Source organism: Dromiciops gliroides, chromosome 4 (genome assembly GCF_019393635.1).
Source record: "Dromiciops gliroides isolate mDroGli1 chromosome 4, mDroGli1.pri, whole genome shotgun sequence".
Taxonomy (NCBI): domain Eukaryota; kingdom Metazoa; phylum Chordata; class Mammalia; order Microbiotheria; family Microbiotheriidae; genus Dromiciops; species Dromiciops gliroides.
The window spans coordinates 461,924,252-461,935,779 of NC_057864.1; the positions used below are offsets into that span (position 1 = coordinate 461,924,252).

At 45.8% G+C, this 11,528-nt stretch overlaps 1 protein-coding gene across 1 annotated transcript; it reads right to left on the reverse strand.

The window, feature by feature from the left end:
* Window positions 1-825: 825 nt before the first annotated feature.
* VTN (vitronectin) lies at window positions 826-7,152 on the reverse strand. Its single transcript, XM_043962863.1, has 8 exons — window positions 6,994-7,152; window positions 6,759-6,878; window positions 5,656-5,991; window positions 5,358-5,497; window positions 4,763-4,919; window positions 3,361-3,513; window positions 1,803-2,147; window positions 826-1,082 (listed from the first exon to the last, which is right to left on the reverse strand). Exons 1-8 carry the CDS (start codon window positions 7,061-7,063, stop codon window positions 964-966), a joined length of 1,440 nt encoding a protein of 479 aa, XP_043818798.1. The 5' UTR covers window positions 7,064-7,152; the 3' UTR covers window positions 826-963.
* Window positions 7,153-11,528: the final 4,376 nt, after the last annotated feature.

Below are 11,528 nucleotides of genomic sequence, written 5' to 3' on the forward strand. Positions count from 1 at the left end.
CACAGCACTCTTTCTTAAGCATAGGGCCTGGACCTACCTGTGATTTCAATGACATGATGCAGTGATGTCAAACTGAAACAGAAAGGTCTCCCTGCAGGGTACATATTGACTTGCAAAACCACAAAATAACATTTTCAATGTTGCATTGCATTTTTATCTATTTTTTTAAAAACATTGCCCAATTACATTTTAATCTGGTTTGGTCTTTACTCGGGAGTTTTGCAGTGGTGAGTTTGACACCCTTGGATGGAGAAGTCCTGTGTGAGGAAACTCCCTCTACCAATGTGCATAAGCATCTTTTCTACACTTTAGTTATGAAGGTGAGGAGGGAATTGGAGGTTGAGGGACTTGCCCAGGGTAACACAGCCAGGTTGTGTCATCTAGAACCCAAGTTCTCCCATCTTCAGGGTCCACTCTATCCCCTATGCCAGACTCCATGTCTATTTCTTAAGGCATTATTTTTACTTAAGAGAATCTATGATCAATAACAATTTTTTTTTAATGCATGGGCCACAAGGAACAGCTAGATGATGCAGTGGATAGAGTGTTGGCCCTGGAGTCAGAAGGACCTAAGTTCAAATTTCACCTCAGACACTTACTAGCTGCATGACCCTGGGCAAGTCACTTAACCCCAACTGGCTTAAACATCTGGGGCCACCTCCAGTTGTCTTGATATATATCTTGTCACTGGACCCATATGGCTCCAGAGAGTGAGGCTGGTGACCTTGTACAGCCTTCCTTCACTTAAATCCAATCCCCTGCAAGTCATGTCATCACCCCAAGGTCATGGTCCTCTTTGAGAACAAAGGACAAACAACAACAACGTGGGCCACAAGGACTTTATTAAAAGCACACACGATGATAGGCTTTGTATGCCTAGCATGGTGCCCTGAGCACAGTATACCCTTAATAAGTCCTTGTTGGATTGAGTTGGGCCTGAGGGGACCCCCAGAGGTGCTCAGTTCATTTCTGAAAAGCCCTCTGAGTGGGGCAGCCCAGCCAGTACGGGGCGATGGGACGGGGATATGGAGGAGTCACGGTGTCCACCCTCTTGTTTCGAAGGTTAACCCGGTAATATTTGTCTGAAAGAGAGAATAGGGGATTTGTGCAGTGAGGCTCCGACTCCTCTCTCCAGCCCAGACCCCTCCCGGGTCCCAGCTCGGTCTCCCAAGCCCTCCCCCAACCCTTTGGTAAGGGCTGGTGGTTCTCCGGTCTTCCTTGAGTGAGGTTTGGCGGGAGAGGGACGGAAGAGGCTGCAGCATCTGCCAGAACTCCCGCACCCTCCCTACCATGGGCAGGCCTCCGTGGGAATGAGATGGCTACTGGGAGTAGGATGCAGACTGCCCCCTCCCCTACTGGGATTGAGGGAGGGAGAGAAAGAGAGGAGGGGAGGGAGGGAAGAGGAAAGGAAAGGGGAAGAGAGAAAGGGGTGGGGGAAAGAGAGGAAGGGAGGAAGGGGAGGAGAAGGGTAAAAGGTGGGGGAAAGAGAGGAGGGGAGGGAAGGGAGAAGAAGGGAAAAGGATAGGGGAAAGAGAGGAGGGGAGGGAGGGAAAAAGAAAGGAAAGGGGAAGAGAGAAAGGGGTGTGGGAAAGAGAGGAGGGGAGGAAGGGGAGGGGAAGGGAAAGGGGAAGGGAAAAGGGTGGGGGAAAGAGTGAGGGAAGGGAGGGAATGGGTAGGGGAGAAAGTGGAAGGGGAGGGAAAGGGAAAGAGAGAAAGGGAGGAGAGGTAGGGGAGGGGACGGGGAGGGAGAAGGGGGAGGTGGGGAAAGAGGATAGAAAGGGGGAGGAGTGAGGGGAACTAACCTCCCACGAAGAAATAGATGCTCTGGACCGGCTCACACTGGGACGGTTGGAACCATTCGAAGTCGAGGTTCAGGTCATAGTCCGCCCCATATTCTTCAGAGGACAGCCAGCTCCAGAGGTCCCGGGAACGGGGAGAGTGGCGACTGCGTCGGGACTCATAGCGTTTTTGGTTGCGGCGGCGCTTGGCCTTGGCCTTGGCCTTGGCCTTGTGCTTCCGAACCCAATCAAAGCCGGTAGAAGGGGAGGAGAAGTAGATGCGACCGGCCATAGCGGCGTCTATGCTGTCTGGCACCCCGTGCCAGTGCTCGCGGATGAGCCAAGGGCCATTTGCCCTTTCTGGAGGGCCTAACAAAGAATGGGTCATCATGGAAGGTAGCCCACAGAACTCTACACAGACCCCCCATTTCCAAGCCTGCCGCTCTCCTACCCATCTCCCCTCATTGACTATCAGATGCCCAAGGTGGAATGCAGCTCAGAACCATCTAGTAGAATCTTCTTATTTTACTAAGGGAGTGACTGAGGTCCAGAGAATGGCAGTGACTTCCCCAAGGTCTCACGGGATTACAGGAAGGGTCTTATAGCCCAACCCCTTCAATTTATAGATGAGGAAACTGAGGCCTAAAGGGGCCAAATGTTTTCCCCAAAGTCACACAGGTAGTAAGTGGCAGAGATCAGATTCAAACCCAGCTCTTCTAGCTTCAAATCCAATATTCTTTCCCACCATACCATGAGTTAGGTATAGAACCCATCCTTCCTTACCCTCTATCTCTTGTCCCTTCCACCACACCAGATACTCTATTCCCTTTTTTTTTTTTTTTTTGCAGGGTAACGGGGGTTAAGTGACTTGCCCAGGGTCACACAGCTAGTAAGTGTCAAGTGTCTGAGGTGGGATTTGAACTCAGGTCCTCCTGAATCCAGGGCCGGTGCTTTATCCACTGCACCACCTAGCCACCCCTACTCTATTGCTTTTTGCCCCATCCTCCAGAAGACCACTTCCCTTGTCCTCCAACCTTGGGGTCTGGTGGAAGGGAATCTCCCTCTTCCAATCCTCTGAGTCTCCCTGCCCCCACACTATTTCCCAGTTTAGCACCAAACCCCTCCCTCTCTAGACTGTGCCTCCAGGGCCATGCCAGACAAAGTCCAAAGTGTGGGGTCTGAGCTGAGCCAAGTTGGGTCTTGGGTCAACAGAAGCAAAGTCTAGGGCTAAGCAAATAGAGAGATCGGTAGGTCATAAACTCTGTGGGCTTCCTCTGGGACCTCCTTATCCTCCGAAGTTCTCCTAGAGCCCCTCAGGATCCTGGCCACAAGCCACACCAAATCGGGTTGGGGAGAGGAAGTGATGGGTTGAGCATGCTCAGGGCTGAGGGCTCAGGTGAAGGAGGGGGAGGAAACACCAGAGGTCCAGCTGTTCCCCCCCTGGAGTGTAAGCTCCTTCAGGCCAGGCATTGTCTTCTCTTGCTCTTATTTCCCCAGTGCTTAGGCAGGTGCTTCTCCCCTGTAAGTGGTTAATAGATGCTTTGTGACTGTCTCCTCTAGAAACAGAGAGGACATAGAATACCTGATTCACTGTCCCAGAAGAGGAGCTGAAAGATACTCTGCCAGCTATCTTGCTGAAGGACAGCAAAGTGTTCGAACACTGTGGACATTGTGCTCCCCTCACACTCCTCCTGACTGGGCTGTTGTTGGAACTCATACTCCCAGTACTGGTTTCCTAAGGGATGGGAAAGGCAAGGATAGAAGGGAAATAATTATCTGGCCCGGTACCCTTGCCTAAGTCACTCCCCTTCCCTAGGCAGTGAATCCTTCATTTATACAGTGTGGGCATTGGCCTACAGAATCGCTAAGGTCTCTCCCAATTCTACACCTATAATCTAAGGGTTAGAAATAGATAACTATCAATAGTCATTCATTTAACTAGGGGGCACAGGGAACAGAGTGCTGGGCCTAGAATTAGGAGGATCTGAGTTCAAATTCAGCCTGAGACACTTTCTAGTGACCCTGGGCAAGTTACTTTACCCCATCTGCCTCAATATTCTCAATTGGGAACCTGTCTCCCAGCTAGGGAGACCAATGTTGCCCATGGGGTTTTCTTGACAAAGATGTCAGAATGGTTCGCCCATTTCCTTCTCCAGTAGATTAAGGCAAACAAAAGTTAAGTGACTTGCCCAGGGTCACCCAGCTAGTGTCTGAGGCTGGATTGGGATTCAGGTCTTCCTGACTCCAGACCCAGTGTTCTATCCACCAAGCTACCTAGCTGCCTGGCACGTAGTAAAGGTTTAATTAATTCATTCATGTTGCCTTCCCTCAACCTGAAAAGGGATTGAAGTTGGAACACATGGGCTTGGGTAAATTTCTGTGTTCCTGACTCCAGATCCACCCTAAGAGTGAGTAGAAAGGGCACAGGCCTGGAGCTTCAGACAGATTCTAGACCCAGTTTTCCACATTGCTTCAGCCAGTCCAGCCTGAGTTCTCTTCTATGGCAAATGGGGGGATTGGACTAGATGATTTATAGGGTCCCTGATAACAACTGCTGAGATTTTTCTAGAGTTTGCCAAACAGTTTACATCTAGTTTCCCATTTGATCCAATTGAGACTTATAAAGGCTAAGCTGGCACAGTGTCACGCAGCTAAAGAGGCCTTTCTACCTTGGGGTGTGGCTCCCTTGCCAAACTGCCTCTCTGCTGTTCCTATTGCTTCTGATGAAGGCCACTGGGGTAGGGGATGGAACAGGAAAAATCAGTGCTAATTCTCAACACTGTCCTGGTGTGGTGATGCAGATAGAGGCTCTGGCACAATTACAAAGGATCCCTGGCATAAGTGGCCAGACATAAAGGGAATCGGGCCCAGGAAATGGAATCAGTATACTCCTGAGGCCATGCTGGATAACTATGCTGGGGGGTATGGGGGGAGCCTGGATCCCCCTCCTTTCCTTTCCCCTCCTCCCTCGCTACACCACAAACCTTTGAAGAAGTAGGCACGCTCTTGGCCACTGTAGCTATGGGCAGGGAGGGCCACAGCACCATCAAGGTTGTCTGGAATGTTCCTGAAGCCATCCGTGATGTTCTTTGGGAAACCCGGCTCCAGGATACCATCCTCAAAGCGCCAGTACAAGCTGCCCTGTGGGAAGGGAGGCTGGCATCATAGATCCTAGGTGGAAGGGATGCTGAAGTCATCTAGTCCAATCTCTTCATTTTACAGGTGAGGAAACTGAGGCCCAGCGATGTGAAGTGACTCACCCAGAATCATACAGAGTAGCAGTCAGACTTCAAACCCAATTTCTCCCATTTCAAACCTCATGCTCTTTTCTCTGTGCCACACTGCCTCCCCAAGAAAGGTGCCTCTCCTTACCCCCAAAGGCTGCCTGTCTGCTGCCCTTAGAGCTCCAACAGTGTCCTCAGCCTCAGAGTTGGTGTCAAAGGACTCAGTGTTCCAACCCAGCCCAGCTCAGCATTTCTCCAAAGGAATATTTAGCCCCACTCCCCTCCTGAGATATCTCCCCAGCAATTCCTTCCCCAGGGGCCTTCTCTCACCAGAGCACTCTATTTTCACTCCCACCTTGAAGATATAGGTCTTCCCCTGGCAGTTGATCCGGGTAAAGGCAGCATCAATGGGCCCCTCAATGCCCCAGACATCCTGTATCAGCTTGGGATACCCAGGAAGTACACTTTTTTCATCCAGCTCATAGAAATACTTCCCTGGAATTCCCAAGATGGAGAAAAGGGAGAGCAGACACTGAGTAGATGGCTTTCCCAATACCAGTACCTCTCTCTCCTCCCTCCCTCCCTCCCCCATGCCCTCCAGCCCCTCTGGCTCAGTACTCCATTGACCCTCTGCCCCACCCCACCCCTGGCACCTCGGAAAGCAAAAAGGGAGCCATTTTTGAGGTCAGTGAAGGCATCAAAAGGCTTCCCACTGCACACTTCTTCCTCTTCCCCCCCTTCTTCTCCAGGGATGGTTTCTGGATCTAGCTGCACATTAAAGACAGACTCCTGGGTGGCTTCCTGTTCCATGTTGCGGGAGGAATCTGTCGTGATGAACTGGGTACTTTCTGTGGTTCTGGTGGTGGAGATGGGTTCGGGGAGCCAGGTGCTGGTATCAATGACGGGGTCCTGGGAGCTGGGGTCATTGATATCATAATCAACGTCTGAGTACTCATCCTCAGGTAGGGCAAACACATCTCCACGGGTCACTAGGGGGAAAAAAAAGTCTTGATCCTCTAACATTGTCATTGGAGAGAAGGAAGCTATTTAAGAGATATTGACATTGGTCTGAGCTGAGAATATAACGATTCTCCCCCATTAGAATGGAAACTCCTTAAGGGGAGGGAGAGTTTTTTGCCTTTCTTTGCATCCTTAGTGAATTGCATAGTGCCTAGCATATAGTAGGTGCTTAATAAATGCTTATTGATTGAATTATTGACTCCTACTATATTGACGGCCATCACTACTACAACTACTGACAATAATGCTAATGATAACAATTGCTATTTTTATACCATTGTAGGATTTACAAAGCACTTAGCATATTATCCCAAGTCTCCTCGCAATCTTGTGAAGAATTACAGATATGATTAGACTCATTTTGTTTTGTTTTCTTTGTTTTTTTTTTTCTTCAGGGCAATGGGGGTTAAGTGACTTGCCCAGAGTCACACAGCTAGTAAGTGTCAAGTGTCTGAGGTCGGATTTGAACTCAGGTCCTCCTGACTCCAGGGCCGGTGCTTTATCCACTGCGCCACCTAGCCGCCCCCGATTAGACTCATTTTAATGCTGAAGAAGCTGAGACTTAGGGAGGCCAAATGACTTGCCCATGATCACACAGCTGATAACTTGCCAAGATAGCTTGAAATGATCTTCGCACTCTAAACAGGGAGCCCAGACCCCTTCCTAAATCTAACTCTCAGCAGTCCTGCAAGTAGGTTGTGCCCAAGTATAGAGGGCAGGGGCGCAGGGGCCATACCTTGAGGTTTGCAGACTTCAACATAATCCACACAGCAGCTTTGATAATAGGAGCAGAGTTCATCACACTGACATTTATTTTTGGAATTGAACCCTTCTGTACAGCGTCCTTGGCATGACTCTGGATTGGGTGGGGAGAGGGAACAGGAGAGCAGAGGGGATCAGTTGTGTCCATTCACTTCCCCTTTCCATGCTGAGGTTGCTGTCCATCCCTAACCCTCATTGGGACTTGTTACCTTGATCAGCTGAAGCCGCACAGAGGAGGAGAACCACCAGGAGGGAGATGGGGGACATGTCCCTCCACATTGGAATTCAGACAGGTGCTGAACTACTGTGAGTTCCGAGTGAGGGATAAATTGAGAAAGGAAGGGAGGAGGAAAGGAAGGGAGGAGGAAAGGAAGAAGGAGGTGCCCTCACTCTGTTTGCCCAAGCTCTCCCCTCCCTGCCTGTTCAATGACCAGAAGGTCAGAGCCATCTGCCAGAGATGTCCTAGCTAGGAAGGAATACTACTATTCTCCCTCTGTAGAAATTCTGCAAGCACTGAGTGGGTATGGGGGAATTTAGAGGAAAATGGAATTCTGTGTATTATTTGTTTTAAGGGCATGTTAAAGCTGAAATCTCTTCATTAGTCCAGTAATAGAAAATAACTCATGTTCCTTAAACTTTATCACAAAATCATCATATTTGGAATATTCAGGAATCGTAGACTCAGAATTGGATGGGAACCTTGATTGGCAGTGTTGCATTAGCAGATAGAGCACTGGACTAGGAATTCAGGAACACCCAGGTTCAAATTCTGCCTCAAACCATTGTTTGAAACTGGGTGAGCCACTTAACTTTTCTAGGTCAGTTTACTCAGTTTGTTGCAAAATGTGGTTAAAAATAAGTACCTACCCCAGAGGCAGTTAGGTGGCTCAGTGGATAAAGCACCAGCCCTGGATTCAGGAGGACCTGAATTCAAATCCGACCTCATACACTTGACATTTACCAGTTGTGTGACCCTGGGCAAGTCACTTAATCCTCTTTGCCCCACAAAGAAAGAGAGAAAGAAAGAACCTACCACAGAGGATTGTTGTGAGGCTGAAATATCCTTGTGTATATAAAATTCTTTGCAAACTTTAAAGAACTGTAGAAATGTGAGCTACAATCATTATTACCTTGTCCTATCCCATGGAGAACTCCCCTATAAATAATCCAGACTCTCTCCTTGTATACTTCCAATAAGGGGAGATCATCACTTCCATTACTGGACAACTCTGACTGTTAACTCCTTCCTGATATTTAAAAAAAAACATAATTCCTTGGCACAATGGGTGCTACAAGGATTTACTCTCTGGAAAGACACAAAATGAGTCTAATCCCTCTTCTACATCTTCTGATGTTTGAAGGCAACCCTCATGACCTCCCCAAACCTTCTCTTCTCCAAATGAAACCTCCTGTTTCTTCAAACATTCCTCTTTTTTTTCTCAAGGACACTGTTTTGAGTCTCCCTTACTCGCTCTGGTTAGAATTGGGTGGTAAAGAAGGAAAAAACCCATGGGGAGGAGGGGATCTGAAAAAATCAGGGGCACATCTGAATTTCAACCCTGACCTTTTACCCCTTTCCTGTTGGTTACTGGTTAACAGACCTCTGGGGTCTGAGAGGTTGAGGGGGTAGGGAAAAAACCTTTTCATGCCATTTATTGAATGCTCTGAAGAGAGATGGAGATAAGAGAGTAGGAGAGGGCTTTCGATCTATAAAGTTCTGTCCTCCTCTTCCCTCCTGCCCTTCCTTATGGGGTCTTGAATGGGATAGAGTAGGGTTTCTTAAATGTTTTCCACTTTTGACCCCTTTTTGCCCAGATAAATTTTTACATGACCCCAGGTATATAGCTATATAAAATAGATATGCATAACCTTTTACTATTGCCAAATTTTTCGAAATCCCCACATTCAGTTACATGACCCCATATTTTAAGAATATGTTTAAGAAGCTAATGGATAGAGAGAATTGGGAGATAAATTTAATGCCCTTAGTACTCTCCTGACCCTGGGGACTATGGGATCATAGGATTTGGAGGTGAAAGGGACCTTAGTTCATTGAGCATTTTGCAGGAAAAGAAAATAAAACAAAACCCTGACATAAAGAGAAGGAAAGTAATTCACCAAAGGTAACACATTTAGTAGGTAGCAAAACCAGAGTTAGTACCCCAAACCTCTGATTCTAAATCATTCTTTCCACTAAACCACCCTGAAAGGGGAGGGGCAACAAAGTTTGGAGCAGACTAATGCTTTCCTCTCCCTGAGACCACTAGAGAGAGCAGATTTGAATTTCACCAAAGTGGTAAGCTGAGGCTTTTTTTTTTTTTGTGGGGCAATGAGGGGTAAGTGATTTGCCCAGGGTCACACAACTAGTTAAGTGTCAAGTGTCTGAGGCCGGATTTGAACTCAGGTACTCCTGAATCCAGGGCCAATGCTTTATCCACTGTGCCAACTAGCTGCCCCTGTCATTTCTTATAAGGCAATAATTCTGTTACATTCACATGCCACAATGTATAACCTAAGCCAATTCATGAACATTCACTTTGTTTCCATCTTACTAACAGCCTTGTATTCCACTGCACCATCTAGCGACCAGACAACAAATTGTACGTGAAATTACATATTTTCTGTAGCTCGCTTTTCTTTGGAAGTATATAATAAATTCAATGTGTAACTTTCAAAATTGTCCTGCTTCTCTGTATTTCCTTCTGTTCTCTTCTGTGCATGTGTTCATAACCTTTGACTCAGTGACCCTACTACTACTTGCTGTATTCCCCTCTCCCCCAAAGAGGTCAAAGACAGAAAGAACATCCCCAAATATAACAAAATAATCATGTCGCTTTAATGGGAGGGGGGAATGGAAACAGTGAATGTTCATGGATCAAGTTGGAGAGTGGCTTAACACATCATAGTACAAGAATTTTTTTGTTTTTGTTTTTTGGGGGTTTTTTTGCGGGGCAATGGGGGTTAAGTGACTTGCCCAGGGTCACACAGCTAGTAAGTATCAAGTCTCTGAGGTCGGATTTGAACTCAGGTACTCCTGAATCCAGGGCCGGTGCTTTTATCCACTGCGCCACCTAGTCGCCCCTAATAGTACAAGAATTTAACAGAATTATTGCATTTGGCTTTCCTGATCTCCTCTGTTCCTTGTTTCATTATAAACTCTCTCTCTAACCTTAGTTCTGAGAGGTTCTTTCATTCTCCTCTAATTCTTCTTCTTCTTCTTCTTCTTCTTCTTCTTCTTCTTCTTCTTCTTCTTCTTCTTCTTTTTGGGCAATATTATGTGCCCTTTTACATTGAGGTTGCTTATCCATTTGGAGCTTATTTCAGATTGTGGTGTGAGATGTTGGTTTAAACCAATATGTTTTACCCAACTACTTTCCAATTTTTCCAGCAGTTCATGATGAAGTACAATTTTTTCCCAGTAGTTTGTGTTATTGGGTGCATTAAATTCAGATTTACGGTGTTTATTTGTTCCTAAATCCTACTTGTCAAGTCTGTTCTATTAAGGTACTTTTATAGTCTTTAACCAGTATCAATCAGATTTGATCCTTGTCACCTAACCTTGAACAATGAGTATTGAATTCAATTATCTAAATACACCTTACTCGTCCTGGATACCTCAGAATCTTACTAGCTTTTGGGACCCTGGGCAAGTTATTTAACTTTAACGCATGTAATATAAATGTCAGCTAATATGGAAATGCTCATGTTATTTGGTGCTAAGTTCTGAATTTTAAAATAGGTTAAATAAGTTAAAATAAGTAGATTGAATCTCTGGTGTTTTGTGCATCATGCAATTATTCTGAATAGTATAATTTCTTTTTATAATTTCTTCCTGTTTTTTATTATTTCTGATTTTTTCATTCTGTAATTTGTCTATAGTTATTAATCACTTTGTCTTGTCATAAGCTATAGCTAGTATTTATAGTATTTGGTCAAATGATAGAAGAGAGAAGGTATGTCTTTGCTTTACCCCTATATTTACTGAATGTTTACAATATTTTGCCATTATAATAATACTAGCTCTTGAAGATTATACACACATATGAACAAATATACATACATTCAAGACAATTCTGAAGGATTTATGATGAAAAATGCCATCCACCTAAAGAGAAAGAACTGAGTCTGAAGGCAGATCAAAGCATGCTTTTAAAAAACTATTTTTCTTGTTTTTTCCTTTTTCTTTTTCTCTTTCTTTTTTTCTTTCCTCGTTTCTTTATTTTTGGTATGTGTTCTCTTTTGCAGCATCGCTAATATGAAAATGTTTTGCACGACTTCACATATATAATCTGTATCAAAGTGCTTACCTTCCCAAGGAGGGAAGAGGGAAAGGAGGGGGAAATTTGGAACTCAAAACTTATAGAAAACGAATGTTTAAAGTTGTTTTTGCATGTAATTGAGAAAAAATAAAATTAAAGAGATTATTTTTTTAAAAGAGTTTGATAGGGTGCTTCTTTCCTCCAATAATTTAGCAAAATTTTTGTAGCATGGGGTTTAATGAACCTTTAAACCGTTGATAGTATTCACTGGTCAATTCAACTGGATAATTTTTTTTTAATGAAAAACTAGGAGAGACTTGTTGTTCATAGAGAGACACCAGTCATTCCTGGGATGCCCTGAGGAGGGATGCTCCCCACTTCCAAGGGGATCACTTCCAGTGGGCAGGCCAGCAGGAAGCAGCTCCGCCCCTAGATCTTACGTTTGGGGAATATGCAGAGGAGAGCAGGGGCGGGGCCTGAGCCAG